At 36.4% G+C, this 23,500-nt stretch overlaps 1 protein-coding gene across 13 annotated transcripts in view; it reads left to right on the top strand.

Moving 5' to 3' along the window:
- The window catches only part of TASP1 (taspase 1), a 297,506-nt gene that overhangs the window by 142,477 nt on the left and 131,529 nt on the right, over positions 1 to 23,500 (top strand). For 5 of the 13 annotated variants that reach the window (XM_045445328.1, XM_045445331.1, XM_045445327.1 and 2 more), the window contains one exon: positions 7,299 to 7,409. The exons of 1 other annotated variant lie outside the window; for it this stretch is intronic. In XM_045445328.1, the coding sequence (XP_045301284.1) occupies positions 7,299 to 7,409 (111 nt within the window). Of the gene's footprint in view, positions 1 to 6,714; positions 6,757 to 7,298; positions 7,410 to 10,828; positions 11,006 to 23,500 lie in introns of those variants that run through there. 7 more of the 13 variants (XR_006703341.1, XR_006703342.1, XM_045445333.1 and 4 more) reach the window with 4 other exon arrangements.

Below are 23,500 nucleotides of genomic sequence, written 5' to 3'. Positions count from 1 at the left end.
TTGATCTATAAAATACACAATGAGGGCACTGGCATCTGGACTGGACAGGATGGCAGTTTACTGAATACTCATTAGTCAGGGAGGGGTCCAGCACCACTGGGGAGATCTGACATTTTGCAGCAGCACCCCTGCCAACTGCTGTGCATTCTGGACCTGGCACCAAGTAAGTGCTCAGTAACAATCTGGTGAGTGAGTTGATGGGGGAAGAAATGAAAATCAAGTCCACGTTTTGGGGACTGTTAAGTACCAGGCAGGTGTCTGTTGCCAACTTTTGCCCTAGACTACTAACAAGATAGGAAGAACCTGGAGAGATACCTCTAGTAGTTGTTTTATAGATACCCTTGGTTTCTCTACATAAATAATTATGTCATCTGCAAAGCAGTTTTGCTTCTTTCTTTCTGATATTTATGCCTTTTATTTTTCTTGCCTAATTGCAATAACTTGAGCTTCCAGAATATTGTTGAATAGAAGTGATAAAAGCAGACATCATTATCTTGTTTCTGATCTTAGGGAGAAGCAATTCAGTTTTTCATCATTAAGTATGATGTTAACTGTAGGTTTTTTACAAATGCTGTTTATTTATGGAAATCGATAATCGAATTTAGAGGCTTGTTCAGATTCAGGGTAAATATTTTGATGTGGGGCAAGACTACAAGGTGTAATTTTATCAAGGGGCATTTAATGTCTGGTTGTATCTTTTTGTGCTATTAGCAGCTATTGATGATTGTTGCCTGTATTAGTTATTACATTATGGGTTATAAGTGATTATATTCTAATTCTCTGTAATTATTATTTACTTATTAGTTGGGGCATTTCTATGGAGAAAATTTTCCTTCATAAACTATTTGGTTTCCCTGCTGTACAGTTGCTATAGGAAGGACAAACAAATGCTAGATTTTTTGCTTTCACTTACCAATTTTCAGAAGAGTGAATTGGTTCCATAGCATCTCTCAAATGTAAATGCTTTTTAGAACATAAGTTATGAATTCACTATGTTTTTCAACCCATGCAGTTTTCATTCTTACTGATGCTAAAATAAGTAAGTTTTTATAGAAAATTGATATTTACAGATATACCTTGTTTTACTGTGCTTCACTTTGTTGTGGTTCATGAATTTCTTTTTAAAACAAATTGAGTATTTGTAGCAACCCTGTGCTGAGCAAGTCTATTGACAGCACTTTTCCAACAGTATTTGCTCACTTTGTGTCTCTGTGTCACATGTTGGTAATTCTCACAATATTTCAAACTTTTTCATTATTATTATATTTGTTATGGTGATCTCTGGTCAGTAATTAGGACTTGCTGAAAGCTCAGATGATGGTTAGCATTTTTTAGCAATAAAGTATTTTTTAATTAAAATATGTACATTGTTCTATTAGACATAATACTGTTGCACACTTAATAAACTAGAGTGTAATGTAAACATAACTTTTATATGTTCTGGGAAACCAAAACGTTTATGTGACTCGCTTTATTGCACTGGTCTGGAACTGAACCTGCAATATATCTGAGGTGTGCCTGTATCACTTTTCTTCTAGGTTTGCTGTTAGGTCTTCATTCTATGTATAATTCATGTTTTCTGCTAAGATCTGAGAACATAAATATATACTTGTATGAATAAGGACAAAAGGAGGATGCAATGAAAGCCTTATTTCTTCATATCCACATACAAAGAATGGAACTGTTTTCTTTTGAATCACACTTCAGCTATCTGGCAGCATATTCTAAGAAACCTTGGAATTTTGTGGGTGAAACCACATAAGTCAAACTTTTCTTTGATTGGAACCTGCAGGAGAACAAGCTTTTGATGTCAACGCTCTTATGTTAGAGGTGATATATGTCCGAATAGAAGTCATAATTTTTAAAGTTTCTTGGTGAAAAATCAGTCATTGGAAAACCCTGTATATTCATGTATAACAACGGAGGAAAAGTCTCTCTGACACATACTGTGTATTTTTGATGTAATGTTAACTTCATGTGGTTTAGCTCTTTGACTTGAGGCATGTGTACATAACCTTCTGAACACTCATTTAGCTTATAATATGCCAATTTCCTAACAATTATTATTGTTCTAAAGTATAACATTTCACTCTTCAACATCAAATATGTACACAAAGGGAATTAAAATTTATGGGGTTTCATGAGCTTAGCACAGTGTCTTTACATTGTAAGTGTCAAAAATGGTTTATTTTCTATTAACTTTATTGTTGTTTTATCCCTGATTATAAAAATAATATTACAAAAATTTAACAAAATAGGGAGCACCAATAGTCTTGCTCACAGAGTTATATATTAAATTGCATATCTAGATCTTCTAAGTGTAGATACTTACAAAATGATATTAGATCTGGAAAGATATTTACATTTACACTTTACCAAAAAATATAGGGAAGTTACTTCTGGAAAAATGTCAAGTGATTTTTTTTTAAGTTTATTTATTTATTTTGAGAAAGAGGGAAAGCACGAGTAGAGGAGGGGCAGAGAGAGAAGGAGAGAGAGAGAATCTCAAGCTGACTCTACACTGTCAGTGCAGGGCTTGAACTCACAAACCGTGAGATTATGACCTGAGCTGAAGTCAGATACTTAACCGACCGAGCCACTTTGGTGCCCAGTGTCAAGTGATTTAAAAAAAGCTTTTGACATTTTTTGAATGGTTTGTATTTTTGGCAGTGAGTACATATTTTATGTGTATTCATAATATACACATATGTATGCATCTTTGCATGTATATACTGAGAGGGTGCAGAGGAAAGGAGGGAAAAAGTGGGAAGGAAAGGTATATATATATATGGCATATATGTATATGGCAATCTTTTTCATTGCTAAGAACCTTGTCTCTCCATTTACCAGTGTTGTGTGTGTGTGTGTATGTGCACGCAAATTAATAACATGAGAAAATGTTACTTTGTCCCTGGACCTATTGGGGAATCTGAGTGGATTGTTCCTTCTTTTGCTGTGAGTTTTTTGACTATAGAGTTGAGTCATACTTCTCCTTTAGTCTCAGTAGATGCTGAGATCATTTGATATCCTTTACCTGTTGTGTGAATTAATGAAGGACCTGATTTTCTAAAAAAACTATTGGAATACCTTTGGCAGTTTTTTTTTTTTTAAGGTGAGCTTTTTATTTATTTTTTCCATGACAAGAACATTTTTTACTTGAAGCATACTTCAAAATATTTGGTTCTAAAAGATGTATATAAACCATTCCATTCAAGAAAAATAAGAATACACATTTTCCTCAGGTATACACAGAAGAATCCCCTGGTGAAATCACATAAAGGACATAACAAATATTAAAAATTTAAGAGTATGGAAATCATACCAGCTATATTTTCCAACCACAATGGTACAAAACTGAAAATCAACAATAAAACAAAGCTGAAAATCTACAATGTAAATATTAAATATTTAAACAACACACTATTGTACAAGCAATGGGCCAAATAGGAAATCAAATGGCAAATCAAAATATGTCTCAAAACAAAAGAAAAAGAATACACAATATTCCAAAACCTATGGGATGCAGCAAAAGCAGATGTTAGAGTAAAATTTATGATATAAATGCTTGTATTAAGAAAAAAAAGTTCAAATAAACAATATTATACCACAAGGAACTAGAAAAAGAAGAAACTTAGCTGAAATTTAGTAGAGGAAGGAAATAACAAAGTAAAATCAGAAATTTAAAATAGAGACCAAAATAACATAACATTGAAAGTTATGACCAGTTTAAAACCAAAAAAAAAGCAAAAAAAAAAAAAAAAAACAAAACACACACACACACACAAAAACAATTGGCAATGCTTTAACTACATTAACTAAGAAAAAAAAGAATACCAAAAATCAACATGGGGAAGGGAAAAGAAAACAATACAACAGATAACCATAGAAATGCATAATGTGATAACAGATTATTATAAGCAATTATATACATCAGATATTTTAGGAAAAAAAAAAACCTAGATAATCCCTAAAAATGCACAAATTACCAAGATTCAATCATGAATCTTAAAATCCAAGAAGTAGGAAATCTTCTTAAACCATTAACAAGAATGAAAGTTGAATTAGGAATTAAAAATCTCACAGCACAGAAAAGCCCAAGACCACATGGTTTCATTGGTGAATTCTACCAAACATTTATAAAGTAATAATAACAATATCAAAATCTTACAAATAATAGAGGGAACATATTCAAAATCATTCCATGAGGCCAGCGCTATCCAGATACCAAAGCAGGATGAAAACAATACAAGAATAAAAAAGTCTAATTTGTCCAATTTAAGTATTACTACCCTGGCTTTCTTTTAATGTCTGTTTGTGTGATAAATGTCCCTCCATCCCCTCACTTTTATTATTATTTTTGGTGTTTATTTTTGAGAGTGAGGGTGAGAGTGGCATAGGCACAGAGAGAGGTTGACCGAGGATCCAAAGCAGGCTCTGCATTGACAGCAGAGACTGACATGGGGCTGGAAAACATTAACTGTGAGATCATGACCTAAGCCAAAGTCAGACGCCCAACCGACTGAGCAATCCAGAAGCCCCACTCAAAGTAATTATTGATAAATATGTATTTATTGCCATTTTATTACTTGTTTTGTCATTGTTTCTGGAGATTTTCTGTGATCCTTTCTTTGTCACTTTTGGTCTCTCCTTTGCCCTCAGAAAGTCTCCTAATATTTCTTGCAGGTCTGGTTTAGTGGTCATGAACTCCTTTAGTTTTTGTTTGTCTGGGAAACTCTATCTCTCCTATTCTGAATGATAGCCTTGCTGGATAGAGTATTCTTGGCTGCAGATTTTTCCTATTTGGCGCTTTGAATATATCAGGCCACTCCCTTCTGGTTTGCCATGTTTCTGTTGAGTTAATCTATAACTTTCCTTGTAAGTTAAGGACTTTTTTTTCTTGCTGCTTTCAAGATTTTTCCTTTATCACTATATTTTGCAAATTTAATTACAAGATGGCTTGTTATTGGCATGCTTTTGTTGATTTTGATGGGAGTTCTCTGTGCCTTCTGATCTGCATGTCTGTTTCTTTCCCCCAGATTAGGGAAGTTTTCTGCTGTTATTTCTTGAAATAAATTTTCTGTCCTCTTTTCCTTCTCTTCTTATGTGACTCCTATAATATGAATGTTATTACATTTGATGAAGTCACTGAGTTCCTTGAGTCTATTCTCATGTTGCATAATTCTTTCTCTTTTATTCAGCTTCATTATTTTCCATTATTTTGTCTAATATATCTCTTATTCATTCCACTGCTTCTTTCAGCCTGCTGTTCATTGCATCAAGCCTGTTTTCCAATCTTGTTTATTGCATTCTTTATTTCTGATTGGTTTTTTAACTCTTTCATCTCTGTTGTAAGGGTCTTACTGATGTCTTCTATTCTTTTCTTAAACCCAGTGAGTATCCTTATGATTTTTGCTTTAAATTCTCCATCAAGCATGTTTGCTTAGATCTCCAACCATGGCCTTATCTTGTTCTTTCATTTGGGATAAATTCCTCCATCTTGGCATTTTGTCTAAGTCTCTTCCTTCTTTTTTTTTTTTTTTAATTTTTTAAATTTTATTCATTTTTGAGAGAGAGAGACAGAGTATGAGCAGGGGAGGGGCAGAGAGAGAGAGAGAGAGAGAGAGAGAGAGAGAGAGGTAGACACCGAATCCGAAGCAGGCTCCAGGTTCCGAGCTGTCAGCACAGAGCCTGACGCGGGGCTCAAACTCACAAACTGTGAGATCATGACCTGAGCTGAAGTGGGACGCTCAACCGACTGCGCCACCCAGGCGCCCCTAAGTCTCTTCCTTCTTTTGTGTGTTAGAAAAGCCAATTATGTCTCCTGCTTCTGAAAGTAATGCCTTATGAAGTCATGTAGTGCCCAGGGTCTGGCGCTTTAGGGAGTGTCTCTGGTGTATGCTGTGTGTGCTGTGCTCTTGTAGTTTAGCTGCTCAGTCCTTTAGGCCAGTCATTTGCAGAGGCTCTCCTTGCCTGCTATGGTCAGTATTTGGTCCCTGGCCTGAATGTGATGAGTTTTAACTAGGCGTGCTCTGGTCTGTCTGTGAAATGAGATCTGACACCAACTCCACCAGAACTGAGGCCCGGCAGAACTCTGGTCAGGAGATGTGGTGTGGGCAGGAGTTTCTGTTGGTCTTCTGGGTAGGAGTAGGGAGCGGCTGTCACACTGGGACTTAGGCAAGCTTGACTGAAAAGGGGAGTACTGCCAGAGCAAAGGTGTGTGGGACTTGGTGTAAGCAAGTTAGGCAGCCAGTGTCCATGCTGATCTGCTTCCCTCAGGATTTTATTTTATTTTTTAAAAGATGGGAAGCATAAGGTCTTATGTATCTACTCTTGTCTTTTGGGTAAGAGGACATTTATATTTTAATTAATGCAGCTGATTTTATGTAGAAAAAGCATTTCAAAGGGCACTTAGTATTTTTTTTGAAAAGGCTTATCCCTCCAATGTTTATCAAAGTAATTTTTAATATTTTGTGTATCTAAGAAAAAATCAGTCTCCTCAGAAATCTTTTATTTGAACTTATCAACCTGTAATGTAAATTAAATTTCCTTTGTCTTAACTTTGGCAGACAGTTTCTAATATTAACAGGTAGAAAATTGAAATAGAATTCTAGGCAGTGCTTCCTATTGCCATCATGTCTACCCTTTTTTAGTGTGTCTGAATGGTCCAAGTTCACTCCAGGGATTTAAAATGCATTCTTTGTTTTACAATTACAGAGAGTATTCACCTGTGAAGGCTATGTAAGTTACTATTATAAGGTGAGAAAGGTGCTATTTTATTAGTCCACATTACAGCTGTTGATGTGACATTTTATCGAAAGGTAGGTAGAGGGAGATGCAGGTTGTTGTTGGCTGTTTAGATTTCTCCCATGCCCCCGGGTATGTGGGGTGCCAGAGGCAAAATGGTAGACTCAGGCCACTTGTATCTAAACAAATAACGAAATGTAAAACAATTTTTTGTAGTTACCCAATAATGGAAATAAGACAGAGCCCTAGGAGATTCCTAGGCAGAGAATTTGAATTCCTTCCTGTATTATGTAAATCATTCCTATGAAAAAGGGGTTTTCTTTTATTTTTCTCTGTTTCCTTTTGACATTAGACAGTTGTTTCTTTATTTTCTGCTGAATCTTATTACTAAAATCCCAGATTTTTCATAGAAGTCATTTCATCCATCACTGAATTATTCTGCAACACAACCACTTCTTAAGTAGTACATAAGGGTGTTTTAGTGCTAAGAGGATAAGAAGGATGTTTATAGCATTGTTTTTCCTCAACTGTTTTTGGTTTCCTTGGATTTCTAGGATGTGGGGAGCATCTTGTGCGTACCATACTGGCTAGAGAATGTTCACATGCTTTACAAGCTGAAGATGCTCACCAAGCACTGTTGGAGACTATGCAAAACAAGTTTATCAGTAAGTATAACATTAAAAAATTATGTTCTTCTAAATATAGATTGATTTACTGAGCTGCAAACTAGTTGGATGCCTCATTTGTGCCATGAGATCTAGCTCCAGTCCCTAGGATAGACTTAGACCTTCAATTAATGCTGGTCATAGAGATCTGGTATACCAGATACCCACTAATACATGAAATTTGTCATATAACTGATCTAATGCCCAAGCTATGAGACATTATCTAGGATTAGAGGGGTATACACAGTAGCATAAAATCCTACTAAAACAAAATTCAAGGAACAATATCCTTTAAAAGTTTTCTTTTTGTAGTTAGTGTTATATTAATGAATCTGGGGCTGCCATGTACAGTTGTATAAGGCTGAGTTGAAATCCTTCCTGGGCTCCACTTGCCAAGCTGTGTAACCAAATGTGAAGCTGCATCAATTTGGAGGAAAGGGTGCCTTTTTCTAATCTGTAGAAAGGCTTTGTATAGCCTAACAGTGGCTGTATCTATAACTGTTACATTGGTTTAAAACTATCTGATTTAGTCTGATTTTCCCATCATGTAACATTGAGCTTACCACCATGGAAAGAGTAGTGAAGTTGTATAAGATGTATAAAGTACAGTTAAAAATAAGTTAGGGTAATAACCATGAATAAATTAGAGAAAGCATATTATAGGGTTAGTCTGGGAGGTTGTATCTTTACTTGGAGAATTAAGACAGAGTATAATAAGATGCTAATTATGTGATAAGGACAACACAGACAAAAATCACAGAAGGCCTTAAAATCTCAGTATAAGAGTTGACATTTGACCTGATAGAAAGGAGGGAATCCTTATTTGTTTCTAAGTTGACAAGTAAAATGGTATCTTGGGGGAGGGCCTATAAAGTGTATCTAAGATTGTCCAAGACCATCTCTGTAGGCAAGAGACATTAGGACCTGGAAATGGTCCAAGGGATGAAGAGGATGGAAGAAATGGAGAAAGTGGAAATATTGATAGACTCGGATTTTGAGACTAGGTGGATGTAGCCCTCTGGATCAAATCAGGACATAGAAACATTAACATTAGGTTAATCAGGGGAAGTTTAACATAAAGATTTGTTAACTATGTTGAAAGTGTAACTATAATATATAAAGAAACTCTATGTTGTACTCTAGAGAGTGTTCAAGGAAGGACATACTTGTAAAGGGTATAGATCTTGATGAAGAAGGTATGGTTTGGCCTCTGGGTAGCAGAGAAGAGAAGTTCACTGGTTTGACCAGGCTGGGACTAGTATGGAGTTGCTGAGAAAACAATAGGCCACTCTCTAGAATGCATATAGAGAGCAGATATCAGTACCCATTGGCTGGGTGTGTAGTGGGAGCCTGGTACCAGTGGGGCAGGGACACAGAGGACTTCAGAGTCCACCAGGCCACAGAGGGCTTACAGAGGGACTGACTACTTGGTATTTGACCCTCTGGGCCACAGGGGCTACATGCATAGACTATGCAGGGTCTTGCCAGTGGAGTCTTGTGCAGCTGCAGGGGGCCTATTGCTAAGCCCAGGCTTAGATGTTAAAGTCACCCACCCACACTGTCTTTTTTTTTTTTTTTTATAATATATGAAATTTATTGTCCAAATTGGTTTCCATAAAACACCCAGTGCTCATCCCAAAAGGTGCCCTCCTCACTGTCTTTACACCCACATTGTCTCTCCTCCCCAGCCCATGCTGGATATTGCAGGAAGGGTGCCTATTGTAACTGTTTATCTTCTCTAGTTCAGCTGAATGTCTGAATCCTTGCCTTCATTCTGCTAGTTCCTTCCATATAAGCCTAGTCTCTTTGTACATGTCATTTTATATTTGTTTGCCACTTTTCCCTCTCTACTGGATAGCATCGGGATTCAACGGACCTTCTTTGTCATTGGGAGGGACCATCTGCTTCATGGTCACTCTGTTCCCAGTGTTGGCTTGTACTGAGATAGGACTTGCTCTCCACTTCCTTACGGGTTGCTGGCTACTATTGCTACTAAATTCACTATGGTGTCCTTGGTATTTTTGTAGTCTTTGACTTCTTCTGTACACACAGCATCCACTTACAGTAGATGCTAGTGGTAGTAGAATCGGATGATGGGAAACTTCTTGGAATAGTCAGTGAGAATGTCAAGTCCTCACGGCCTAAGTATATCAGGCTAGTTTTTTGTTTGTTTGTTTGTTTTGTTCTGTTTTGTTTTGTTTTACTTTACTCCTAGAGCATCTTACTGGCCTGAGGGAATGGGGAACTTTTCTATGTGGCTTTCTGTGTCTTGAGGCCCCCTCTATTCTTGGATCCTTCAGATCTAGCTAGGGCTTTTTTATTTGTCTCCTCTTTTTCCTCCACCCTTACCAGCTTGGAAGGAGGGACAGAAGCCTATACCAGTGATCAAGTCTTTTCTTCTGGTTTTCCCACAAATGTCCAGTGTGTCCAGTCATACCCCGACCCCAGTGCTACCTTTAGGGTACTGGTGGGGAACTCCAAACTATTTATTTTGCCAAATTTTAGGCTTTACCTGCTTAAATCATATTTCATTCTAGAGCTGTCTGTACTTAGAATTTATGAAAGTCCACTTAGAGGCTCAAAGGATAAAACTTAATATCAGCTACGTAAATATACAACTGATGGGATCAGTGGAAGTTTCTGGGGATGGAGATAAAACTATATTTCATTATTGTACAGGCCTTTAGTAGGTATTGTGCTCTATTAGGAAAGATTTTTAGGGCAGAGAGAGAAAGAAAAACAGATTATGGACAGGAAATAATTGGATATATCTGAAGGAAGAACAGAGTGAATAACTATAGGAAAAGAATTCAGTATGAAGAGATTTTGTACACATGCTTTCTTACAGTTATTTGAACTGAGGTTATGAAGATATAAGGAATAGTATTAATTGTATGCATGCTAGCAAGAATTGCTTGATAGCAAAATGTGAGCTGAGGAATGAGTTAGGGACAGGTCTTTGAGGTCTGCCTCTCATGGTTTTTCTGAAAAAGGTTGATTACATTTGTGTCACTATATCATCAAATATATCAGAATCAGACTTCAGTATTATTGGTCTTTTGTTGTAACAATTACCAACTGTTGATTGCTGTTTTTAAAGGAAACCAAATTTTTGACCTTAATAACACATATAATTTATATAATCTGGTATTTGTTACCCAACTATATTAGAAGCATTCTTAGAACATTAGTGGGAAGGAAAAGTAAGAGGTAAAAACTGGATGCTCAGGAGAAGTTAACTTCCTGGAACCAATGGTGGATGTGGAACTATGGCATGTGGCAACTTTCTGAAGCACTTTACTGAGTCTAAAACCACAGATTAACCAGCTGGTTGTACCTTTCCAGATTTAGGTCCATGCTAAGGAGTTCCTGAATTCCACTCTGTTCTCTTCTGTTGCTTGTCCTCTCCTTTTCTCTAGCTTTTTGCAGCTACTCAAGAGAGTTGGACTGCAGTCTGTCATTCCGCCACTGGATTCCATGACCTAAGACATATTGAACCCCATCTTAAAAATTCCAGAATCATGGAAAGGTGTAAGAAACTTCAGAGCCCACCTGTTTATTTCATAGTTGAAGAAACTTAAGTTTCCAAGTTTAATGACTTGTCCATGTCACTTAGTCAGTGTGTATACTTTCTGTAAGATCACACTGCCTTTTTTTTTTTTTTTTTTTTTTTTAAATAAAATGAATGGGAAATAACAGAAGGAGAATGTTCTGGTGGTTAGCAGAGTTGGGTTCTACTCTCAACTCTGTGTCTGACTCACTGGATGTAACAAGTTACTTAAGCTGTTTTGTTTTCTTAAAAAAAAAACAAAAATAATGTTAGGCAAGAGACAGTTTCTAAATTCCTTTACATGCTAAATTCTATGAATTCTCTACTGCATTCAACCTGGAAATGTGAAATTCTTTTTAATCAGGTGATTTGGAAATGGGATTAGAAAATGCAAATTTTCCAGAACCACTTGGGAATTTTCAGGAACCACAGATGATATTTATAAAGTAGGTAGAATGAAATAAACAGAGTTTACCAGAGGCCTGGACAAGGAGCAAGGAGGTTGGGTTCTTTCTTCTTTTAACAGTGATGAAATTCGTTGTTTGTTATAGGACAAGTCTCTTTGTTCTCAGTTTCCTCATGTGTAAAATGAGGGGCCAGAAAGTCCCTTCTAGCTCTAAAATTCTATTTGATCCTTGGTTTGTTTACAGGCCAATCTAAACTATTTGTGTGAACATACAGTTGTAAATCAAATTGCTCCTTAATTGAAGCTATGAATTAAAATTGTTAATGGTGAATTTTAAATTCCTATTTGAAGTAATTTGGTTGAAATCCTTCTGACAGTGACTACGACAAGCTAGCAAATACTTTTCTTGGTTTTATGGAAAGACACTACTGTATTCTTCCTTTATTGCTTCCTTTGCTTTTTCTCTAAAAAAGCATTTGCATAGATAATATATCTAGAGATTCTCATTGCAGTGGATACATAATAATCAAGACACCCATTTCCCATTTACTCTAAGTCCCATTGCTTTTGGCAGAAAGAACCACTACTGACAATTTGGTATGTGTCTTTATAGCATATTCTTTTTGTCCATGCACACACCTCTCTCTATCTTTCATCATTTATAACAATTATAGAAGAGATTTCTAATATATTGTTTTGCAAAATACTTTTCACTTAACATACCTTGATACTTTTAATGTGTCACTATGCATAGATTTATAGCTGCATATCCCATATCATAATTTATCCGTTTCCCTACTGAGAGAGATTCATGTTGTCTGTAATTTTTAAACATTTTTTAACGTTTATTTTTTGAGAGACAGAGAGAGAAAGAGCATGAGTGGGGGAGGGGCAGAGAGAGAGGGAGACACAGAATCCGAAGCAGGCTCCAGGCTCTGAGCTGTCAGCACAGAACCCGACATGGGGCTCGAACTCACGAACTGCGAGATCATGGCCTGAGCTGAAATCGGATGCTTCACCGACTGAGCCACCCAGGTGCTTCTCTGTAATTTTTGTTTATGTCATTTTCCCATGTGTGAATGCCTATTTCTCTGACTCTGAGCATTTTACACGATGCCATTTTCACTCTTTTTGTAGCATATCAATTTTATTTTTTTAACTTTTTTTTAGTGGTTGCCTTAGAGGTTGCAATATACATTTACAACTAATCTAGGCCTATGTTCAGATAATATTATGCCACTTCATGGGTAGTGCAAGTACCTTAAATAACAAAAATTCCTAATTCTTCCCTCTCATCCCTTCTATCATTGCTGTCATTCATTTCAGGCATACATAATCACATATAAGTACACCCTCCCACACACACAAGTGGGTATGTTGTTGCTATTATTATTTATATAAATTATTATATATGTTGGATCACTTAAGAATAGGAAAAGTAAAGTTTATTTGCCTTCCCTTATTCCTTCTTTAATATTCTTCCTTTCTTTATGTAGAATGATGTTTCTGCCTTATCAGTTTCCTTCTCTCTGAAGTATTTCTTTTTAACATTTCTTGCAAGGCATGTCTACTGACAACATATTCCCTTAAAGTTTGTTTGTCTGAGAAAGTCTTTATTCCTCCTTTTGAAAGATAGTTTTGCAGCATACACAGTCAAGTTTGGTGGATTGGGTGTGTGTGTGTGTGTGTGTGTGTGTGTGTGTGTGTGTTGTTTTTCTTTTGACACTTGAAATATTTCACTTCAGTCTCTTCTTGGTTTCATGATTTCTGAGAAGTCAGATATAATTCTTTGCTCCTCTATGAGTGCGGTGATTTTTTTCCCCTCTGGATTCTTTCAAGATTTTTTTTCTTTATCTTTGATTTTCTGTACTTTGAATATGATTTGCCTGTATATAGTTTTTTGGGGGTATTTATGTTGCCTGTTGTTCTCTGAGCTTCCTGGATATGTGATTTGGTGTTTGACTTTAATTTGGAGAAACTCTCAGTCGTTGTTTCAAATATTTCTTCTGTCCCTTTCTCTCTTCTCCTTTTGGTATTCCCATTTTGTTTAGTTTACATCTTTTGTAGTTGTTCCACAGTTCTTGAATATTCTGTTTGATGCTTGTTCTGTCTCTTCAAATGGTGTTTTGTGGTTTTTAGTATGCCTTGTAATTTTTTCTTGATAACTAGACATGGTGTATTAGGGAAAAAGAACTGTGGTAAATAGGCTTTTAGTAATATGGTGATGAGGTGTTGGGGGAGGAGAAGTATTCTATATTCCTGTAATTATGTCCCAGTCCTTTAGTAGCCCATGCCTCTGGTCTGTGAACTTCATAAGTGCCTCTTAGTTTTTCACCCCTACACTCTTCTCCCATGTAGAAGGTTAGAGCTGGATGGAGTTGAATATTTTGCATTGAGTTTAGGCTCCAACAAAACCCCAACAGATTAAGCTCTGATAGAATAGTTTCTCTTGAGGGTAGGCCTTGTTAATGAGAACAGAATGTTCTCTTGTATTCATTTATTTAAAAAAAATTTTAAATGGTTATTTGCTTTTGAGAGAGAGAGAGAGAGACAGAGTGTGAGCAGCAGTGGGCAAAGAGAGAGGGAGACACAGAATCTGAAGCAGGCTCCAGGCTCTGAGCTGTCAGCACAGAGCCCAATGCAGGGCTCAAACTCACGGACTGTGAGATCATGACCTGATCTGAAGTCAGATGTTTAACCGACTAAGCCACCCAGGTACCCGATCTTGTATTTAGAAATGGTTCCTTTTCTCCTGTTCCTGCTGGAAACAAGAAGGGATTTTTCTGAGGTCTTCACTACTGTGAAAACTTGGTAGAGCTCCAGGAGTTAAAACTCACAAAAGTGTCATCCCATTCCTCACCCCACAAGTTTTTAACTCACCAGCTTGTCCACACTGAGACTCTAGTAGTTCTTCAAAAACAGTTCTGGTTTTCCACTAGTTGTATGGAGGTTTCTCTTCATGACTTTGCATTCTGATAAGTTGGGATTCTCTGTATCTGACTGTCTCTATTTTGGGGGGCAGTAGTTTACCTTGTAACCTCACTTTTCTGACGGATCTAAGAAGAGTTGTTGATTTTTCATTTGTTGTTAGGATGGAGTAGCAACTTCCAAGCTCCTTACATACTGGACTGTAAATTGGAAGTCTCCTTCACACTCTTTTCAAATGGTTATTATCAATTTTAAGAAAATATTCAAGGGGTTCCTGGGTGGCTCAGTTGGTTGAGCGTTTGACTCTTGATTTTGGTTCAGGTCATGATCCCAGGGTTGTGGGATTGAGCTCCACACTCAACATGGAGCTTGTTTAAGATTCTCTCTCCCCCTTCTGTTTTACCCCAGTTATGTGTTCTCTCTATCTCTCTCAAATCAATCAATCAATCAATCAATCAATCAATCCAAAATCATGGATAAAAAGATAGCTTCCAGTTTTGAGTCATCTTTTCTTGATGAGTGAGGTTGAGCAACTTTTCACATATAATTTGGCCTTTTGTATTAATATGTGAATTATCTGCTCATAGTTCTTGACCATTTTTCTGTTGTACTGTTTGAATGATTTTCTTTTAATTGATGTTTAACTTTTATTAGTAGTAAAATTACCTAAAATGAAAATTTTTTACATGGCATAGCAGTAACCATCTCTTCAGAATTTTAAAATGACCTTGTTTTTTTTTTGAGTGGTGATAATGTTTGATATCTGTGACCTTCTGCAGAAATAAGGTATTATTTTTAAAGTAATTTTATACTTAAGATTAAGTAATTTGTTTTCATGTATTTTTTCTAGGCAGTGACTTATTATTTTCTATTTTTTGTAATTTTAAATAAACTCTGAAATTATCTTAAGTGTAGGGCTCTTTTAAAATCTACTTTTTAGGGGCACCTGGGTGGCTCAGTCGGTTAAGCAACCGACCTCGGCTCAGGTCATGATCGTACAGTTCGTTAGTTCGAGCCCCGCGTCGGGCTCTGTGCTGACAGCTCAGAGCCTGGAGCCTGCTTTGGATTCTGTGTCTCCCTCTCTCTCTGCCCTTCCCCTGCTTGCACTCTATCTCTCTCTCTCTGTCAGGAAATGAATAAACATTAAAACAAATTAAAAAATCTCCTTTTGATAAATGAGACTTTAATGTGATAGAATGGAGTGAAATTGAAAGACATTTTGAAGATTGCACTGTTTTTGTTTCTACTTGCATTACCATTATGTCAAGATCCAGAGCTTTGGTTTGACTTAATATAGGAACATGAAAGAGAATAACCAATTCATGCATTTTTTTAAAAAACCACTGTTTGTGTAACATACAAAACCCATAAAAATGGGTACTATAAAAATAGTGCTTTAATAATACTTCATGCTAACCAGCTGATTATAGACCGAATGCTTAGTTAACTAGGGAAAAGAAATAAATAGGTTTCCTTTTTAGTTGTGCTTTTTAAGTGATTACACACACACACACACACTTAAAAGCTCTTACAATGATTCAGATGTGACTTTTCCTATTCATGGTTATTTTTGAATGAACTTGGTTTCATGAATTATTCTTGTTTTCCATGCAAACTGTGGCTGTATGTGTGGTATGTGAACTTCAAGGAGGCATTAGAGCTTCTTGCCCAATTCTTAACAAGTAATGTCCCAGTACATTTTTTCGTTAGTTCTGCTCGCTACCAAAAATAGTAGTTGATCAAATGTTATCTGTAAAACTCAAATTTCCCTTGTCTTCTCTTTAGCTTTCTACGCTATTAGTATTATCAACCAACAGTCTCTGTGACCATTGTTGAAAAATACTGTGCAGTATACAGTATTATTATTTAAAAAGTGGTTTTCACTGTATGTTACTTTACACATTTGGGGGATATTCTTACACTGTTATGACATCATAGGTTTATTGTCAAATGCAGAATGCCATCTACAATTGAGTTGAAGGGAGTCCCCTCTTGTGATTTTTCTGCCAAATTGAGAGGTTGTACTTGATAAATGTTTTCTTGTAATGACAAAATTTTTAACTAAAATCCTAATAATTCATGAGCATTAGCTTCCATAGGAAGAACAAAAGTACAATGTCAGTACACATTTTAACCTCTTCCTGAGATCAACTATGTTTCATGAATTTCTTTATAATTTAAAAAACTTTAAAAACATGCTGTTCTCTTTTTGAAACACTAAAATCTTGTGCTCGCTTCGGCAGCACATATACTAAAATTGAAACACTAAAATCTTTTTCTTTTGTACCATTCTGAAGCCTACCCTTTTATCTATTAAAAATTCAATGTGTTTTTCCTTTATTATCAGAAATGATGTGATGCTTAGTCTGTTGTACTCACATGTCCAAGTTGCAAAATAAGGAAAACAGTAAATTAGGCAAATTCCAAAGCATGATTCATCACTAATCCTTGGGCCCTATACATTTATACTTTCAGAATTTTTAACATCTTTTTATTAAGCAAATATTCATTGAAATCCATTTAATGTACTTTGTTGGCTAGTGCAAGAGGTTTAGAGATAAATAAAACAGATTTGTGGGCGCCTGGGTGACCCGGTCGGTTAAGCATCCGAATTTGGCTCAGGTCATGATATTGTGGTTCATGGGTTCAAGCCCTGCACTGGGCTCTGTGCTGACAGCTCAGAGCCTGGAGCCTGCTTTGGATTCTGTTGTCTCCCTCTCTCTGCTCCTTCCCAACTCGTGTGCGTGCTCTCTCTCTCTCTCTCAAATAAATAAACAAACATTTAAAAAAAAAATTAAAGGAAAAACAAATTTGCTATCAAGGAGCTTGCATTGTAGGTGAAGAAAAAAAGCAAATGCATAATAATAAAATGTAAGATGCAATAAGTGCCACACTAAAGTTCAGGAAATATAGGCCCTCCTGTTCCTGGCAATTTCATGAAATAGAAACTCTGGAACCTTCTGATTACAAATAATCCAACAGTGCTAGGCAAAATACCAACTGAAAAAGAATCACACTTTCAAGTGAATAGAACAGAATTTTCGTTTAAGGTGGTCCTGGATACATGAAGCTCTCTGGGCTTAATGAAAGAAAATTTAAATCTTTCCTGAAAGAATGTTCTTTCAAGTCAAATCTTAAAATGCTCCTCAAATATGAATCCAAAGTATAATCTTAAATTGCAATGCAACACTTTACGTAAAGAGAGTTACCATGAGAGAATATATGTCAATAAAAACTGTAACTAGATTACCAAAGATGTTACATATTAGAATTGCTAGATATAAAATATGAAATAAGTATGTGGTAGACATTAACTTGTTTAAAGCTTTTATTTTAATTCCTGTTATTAAATATACAGTGTTATATTAGTTTCAGGTGTACAATATAGTGATTCAACACTTCCATGCAACACACAATGCTCATCACAAGCGTACTCCTTAATTCCCCCAGCCCCCTCCCCCTCTGGTAACCATCAGTTTGTTCTCTATAATTAAAAATCTGTTTCTTGATTTGTCTCTCTCTCTTTCCCCCTTTTGCTGTTTGCTTTGTTCTTTAAACTCCACATATGACAGAAATCATATGGTGTTTTTCTTTCTCTGTCTTATTTTGCTTAGGGTTATACTTTCTAATTGATGTCATTGCAAATGGAATGATATCACTTTTTTATGGCTGAATAATATTCCATGGTGTATATGTACCACATCTTCTTTATCCATTCATCAATGTATGGATACTTGGACTGCTTCCATAATTTGGCTATTGTAAATAATGCTGAAATAAACATAGGGGTGTGTGTATCCCGTTGAATTCATGTTTTTGTATTCTTTGGGAAAATACCCAGTACTGCGATTGCTGGATCATAGGGTAGTTCTGTTTTTAACTTTGTGAAGAACCTCCATACTGTTTTCCCCAGATAGCTGTTCCAGTTGTGATTCCCATCAACAGTACACAATTGTTCCTTTTTCTCCACATCCTTGCCAGGGTGAGCACCTGGGTAGCTCAGTCGGTTAAGCATCTGACTTCAACTCAGTTCATGATCCCGTGGTTTGTGAGTTTGAGCCCCATGTCGGGCTCTGCACTGATGGTGTGGAGTTTGCCTGGGGTTCTCTCTCTCCCTCTCTCTGCCCCTCCCCCACTTTCTCTCTCTCTCTCTGTCTCCCTCTCTCTCTCTCTCTCTCTCTCTCACACACACACACACAAAATAAAGAAATAAACTTTAAAAACAAAGCAAAACCAAAAAGAGTCTCTTGTGGTTTGTTCCCCCTTTCCTCCTTTTCCAAACCCTTCCCCTAAGTCCATCTGTTTTATTTCTTAAATTCCACATATGAGTGAAATCATATGATATTTATCTTTCTCTGACTGACTTATTTCACTTAGCATAATACATTCTAGTTCCGTCCATGCTGTTGCAAATAGCAAGATTTCATTCTTTTTGATGGCTGAGTAATATTACACAGTAGTGTGTGTACACATATACATCTTCTTTCTTCAGTCGATGGACATTTGGGCTCTTTCCATAATTTGGCTATTGTTGATAGCGCTGTAATAAACATTGGGGGTGCATGTGCCTTTTTGAATCAGCATTTTTGTATCCTTTGGATAAATACCTGGTTAGTGCATTTGTTAGGTTGTAGGGTAGTTCTATTTTTAATTTTTTGAGGAACCTCCATACTGTTTTCCAGAGTAACTGCACTGGTTTGCATTCCCACCAGCAGTGCAGAAGTGTTCCCATTTCTCCATGTTCTTGCCACCATCTGTCGTTTACTGAATTGTTAATTTTAGCCATTCTGACAGGTGTGAGGTCGTATCTCGTTGTGGTTTTGATTTGTACTTCCCTGATGATGAGTGATGTTGAGCATCTTTTCGTGTGTCTGTTAGCTATCTGGATGTCTTCTTTGGAAAAGTGTCTGTTCATATCTTCTGCCCATTTCTTCACTGGATTATTTGTTTTTTGGGTGTTGAGTTTGATAAGTTCTTTATAGATTTTGGATACTAACCCATTATCTGATATGTCATTTGCAGATATCTTCTCCCATTCTAAAGGTTGCCTTTTAGCTTTGTTAATTGTTTCTTTCACTATGCAGAAGCTTTTTATCTTGAAGTCCCAAAAGTTCATTTTTGCTTTGTTTCCCTTGCCTCTGGTGATGTTTCTAGTAAGAAGATGCTCCGGCCGAGGTCAAAGAGATTACTGCCTGTGTTCTCCTCTAGGATTTTGATGGTTTCCTGTGTCACATTTAGGTCTTTCATCCATTTTTAATTATTTTTGTATATGGTATAAGAAAGTGCTCCAGTTTCATTCTTTTATGTGTTGCCGTTCAGTTTTCCTAAACATTTTGTTGATGAGACTATCTTTATTCTATTGGATATTTTCCTGCTTTGTAGAAGATTAGTTGACCATATAGTTGTAGGTCCATTTTTTGGGTTTTCTATTCTTTCCATTGATCTAAGTGTCTGTTTTTGTGCCAGAGCCATATTGTCTTGATCACCATAGCTTTGTAATACGGCTTGAAATCTGGAATCGTGATGCCTCCAGTTTTCTTTATCTTTTTCAGAATTGGTTTGGCTATTCAGGGTCTTTTGTGATTCCATGCATATTTTAGGATTATTGTTTAGCTGTGCAAAAAAATGCTAGTGGTATTTTGATAGGAATTGCATTAAATGTGCAGATTGCTTTGGGTGATATAGACATGTTAACAATGTTTGTTCTTCTAATTCATGAGCATGTGGAATGCTTTTCTATTTCTTTGAGACCTCTTCAGTTTCTTTCATAAGTGTTCTATAGTTTTCAGAGCACAGATCTTATACCTCTTTGTTAGATTTATTCCAAGGTATCTGATGGGTTTTGGTGCAATTGCAACTGGGATTGATTCCTTGATTTATTTTTTCTGCTGCTTCACTATTGGTGTATAGAAATGCAGCACATTTCTGCATATTGAATTTGTGTCCTGTGAGTTTGCTAAATTCATGTATTAGTTCTAGCAATTTTTTGGTGGATCTTCCAGGTTTTCTACATAGATTGTCATGTTGTCTGCAAATAGTGAAAGTTTCATTTCTTCCTTGCTGATTTGGATGTCTTTTATTTTGTTTTGTTGTCTGATTTCTGAGGCTAAGATTTCCAGTACTATGTTAAATAATAGTGGTGACAGTGGACATCCCTGTCTTTCCCCATTGAGGATGATATTAGCTATGGGGTGTTTGTGTATGGTCTTTGTGATGCTGAGGTATGTTCCATCCAGCCCTACTTTGTTGAGGTTTTTTGTTAAGAATGGATGCTGTGTTTTGTCAAATACTTTTTCTGCATCCATTGACAGGATTCTGTGATTCTTATCCTTTCTTTTAATAATGTGGTGTATCATCATGTTGATTGATTTGCAAATACTGAACTAACCCTGCAGGCCAGGAATAAATCCTGCTTGACTATGGTGAATAATTCTTTTAATGTTGAATTCCATTTGCTAGTATTTTGTTGAGAACTTTTGCCTCCATATTCATCAGGGATATTGGCCTGTAATTCTTCTTTTTAGTGGGGTCTTTGGTTTTGGAATCAAGGTAGTGCTGGCTTCGTAGAATGCTTTTTGAAGTAGTCTTTCCATTTCTAATTTTTGAAACAGTTTGAGAAGAAAAGGTATTAACTCTTCTTTAAATATCAGGTAGAATTTCCCTGAGAAGCCTTCTGGCCCAGGACTCTTGTTTGTTGGGAGATTCTTGATTACTGATTCACTTTCTTTGCTGGTTATGGAACTGTTCAGATTTTCTATTTCTTCCTGTTTCAGTTTTGGTAGTTTATAAGTTTGTAGAAATGTGTCCATTTCTTCCAGATTGCCCAGTTTGTTGGCGTATAATTTTTCATAGTATTCTCTTATAATAGTTTGTATTTCTGTGGTGTTGGTTATGATCTCCCCTCTTTCATTCATGATTTTTATCTATTTGGGTCCTTTTTCTTTTTGTTAAGTCTGGCTAGGGGTTTATCAATTTTAATACATTCAGCTCTTAGTTTTGTTGATCTGTTCTACTGTTTTGTTTGTTTATATATTTATTTCTGCTCTAGTCTTTATTATTTCCCTTCTTTTGCTGGCTTTAGGCTTTATTGGCTGTTCCTTTTCTAGCTCCTTTAGGCATACGGTTAGGTTGTGTATTTGAGACCTTTCTTGCTTCTTGAGATAGGCCTATATTGCAATGTACTTCCCTCTTAAGACTGCCTTTGCTGCATCCCATGCATCTTCATGTTGTGTTTTCATTTTGGACTGTTGTGTTTTCAAAATTACTTCTTTAATTTCCTTGTTAACCCATTCTTTCTTTAGTATGATGTTCTTTAACATCCATATACTTGAGGTCTTTCCAAATTTTTTCTTGTGGTTTACTTCAAGTTTAATGGCCTTGTGGTCTGAAAATATACATGGTCTGATCTCAGTCTTTTTCTACTTGTTGAGGGCTGATTTGTGACCCAGTATGTGATCTATTGTGGAGAATGTCCCATGTACACTTGAGAAGAATGTGTATTCTGCTGCTTTAGGATGAAATGTTCTGAATATATCTGTTAGGTCCATCTGGTCTACTGTGTCATTCAGAGTCATTGTTTCCTTGTTGATTTTCTGCTTAGATGATCTGTCCATTTTCCTGGGATGCTAAAGCCCCCTACTATTATTGTATTATTATCAATGAGTTTCTTTATGTTTGTGATTAATTGATTTTTATATTTGGGTTCTTCCACATGGGGGCATAAATATTTATAATCGTTAGATCTTGATGGATAGACCCCTTAATTATGATATAATGCCCTTCTTCATCTCCTGTAAAAGACTGGTTTAAAATCTCATTTGTCTGGGATAAAGAAATTGTGGTTTATAGACACAATGGAGTACTACGTGGCAATGAGAAAGAATGAAATATGGCCCTTTGTAGCAACGTGGATGGAACTGGAGAGTGTGATGCTAAGTGAAATAAGCCATACAGAGAAAGACAGATACCATATGTTTTCACTCTTATGTGGATCCTGAGAAACTTAACAGAAACCCATGGGGGAGGGGAAGGAAAAAAAAAAAAGAGGTTAGAGTGGGAGAGAGCCAAAGCATAAGAGACTCTTAAAAACTGAGAACAAACTGAGGGTTGATGGGGGGTGGGAGGGAGGGGAGGGTGGTTGATGGGTATTGAGGAGGGCACCTTTTGGGATGAGCACTGGGTGTTGTATGGAAAGCAATTTGACAATAAATTTCATATATTGAAAAAAATAAAATAAAATCTCATTTGTCTGATATAAGTATGACTGCTCCAGCTTTCTTTTCACTTCCATTAGCATGATAGATGGTTCTCCATCCCTTCACTTTGAATCTGCAGGTGTCTTTAGTTCTAAACTGAGACCCTTTTAGGCAGCATATAGATGGATCTTGTTTTTGTTTTTGTTTTTTTTTTAAATTCATTCTGATACCCTGTGTCTTTTGATTGGAGCATTTAGTCCATTTACATTCAGTGATTATTGAAATATATAAATTTAGTGCCATTGTGTTACTTGCAGAGTTGGTGTTTCTGGTGATGTTCTCTGGTCCTTTCCAGTCTTAGTTGCTTTTGGTCTTTTTTTCTCCCTTCAAAGAGCTCCCCTTAAAATTTCTTGCAGAGCTGGTTTAGTGGTCACAAACTCCTTTAGCTTTTGTTTGGGAAATTCTTTATCTCTCCTTCTATTCTGAATGACAGTCTTGATGGGTAAGGAATTCTTGGATGCATATTTTTCTCATTCATCACGTTGAATATATCTCTTTTAGCCTGCTAGGTTTCTGTGTACACATCTGCTGCTCTTCTTATTGGTCTTTCCTTGTAGGTTAAGAACTTTTTTTCATGATCATTCCTTGTCTGTATATTTTGTGAATTTGGCTATGATATGCCTTGACAACGTATGGCTTTTGTTGAATTTAATTGGAGTTCTCTGTGCTTCTTGGATTTTGATGTCTGTGTCCTTTCCCATATTAGGGAAGTCTCAGCTATAATTTGTTCAGATAAACCTCCTGGCCCCTGTTCTCTTTTTCTTCTGGGACTCCTATGATACAAATGTTATTCCATTTTAGTAAGTTGTTGAATGCCCTAGGTCTACCTTTGTGATCCATTAGCTTTCTTTCCCTCTTCTTTTCACTTTCATTATTTTCCATATTCTTATCTTCTGTATCACTGATTCACACCCTGCTTTGTCCATCCTGATTTTTATGGCCTCCATTTGGG

This window comes from Leopardus geoffroyi, chromosome A3, assembly GCF_018350155.1.
Source record: "Leopardus geoffroyi isolate Oge1 chromosome A3, O.geoffroyi_Oge1_pat1.0, whole genome shotgun sequence".
Lineage (NCBI taxonomy): Eukaryota > Metazoa > Chordata > Mammalia > Carnivora > Felidae > Leopardus > Leopardus geoffroyi.
The sequence above is the reverse complement of the archived record's forward strand: the minus strand, read 5'-3'. Positions and strand labels throughout refer to the sequence as shown.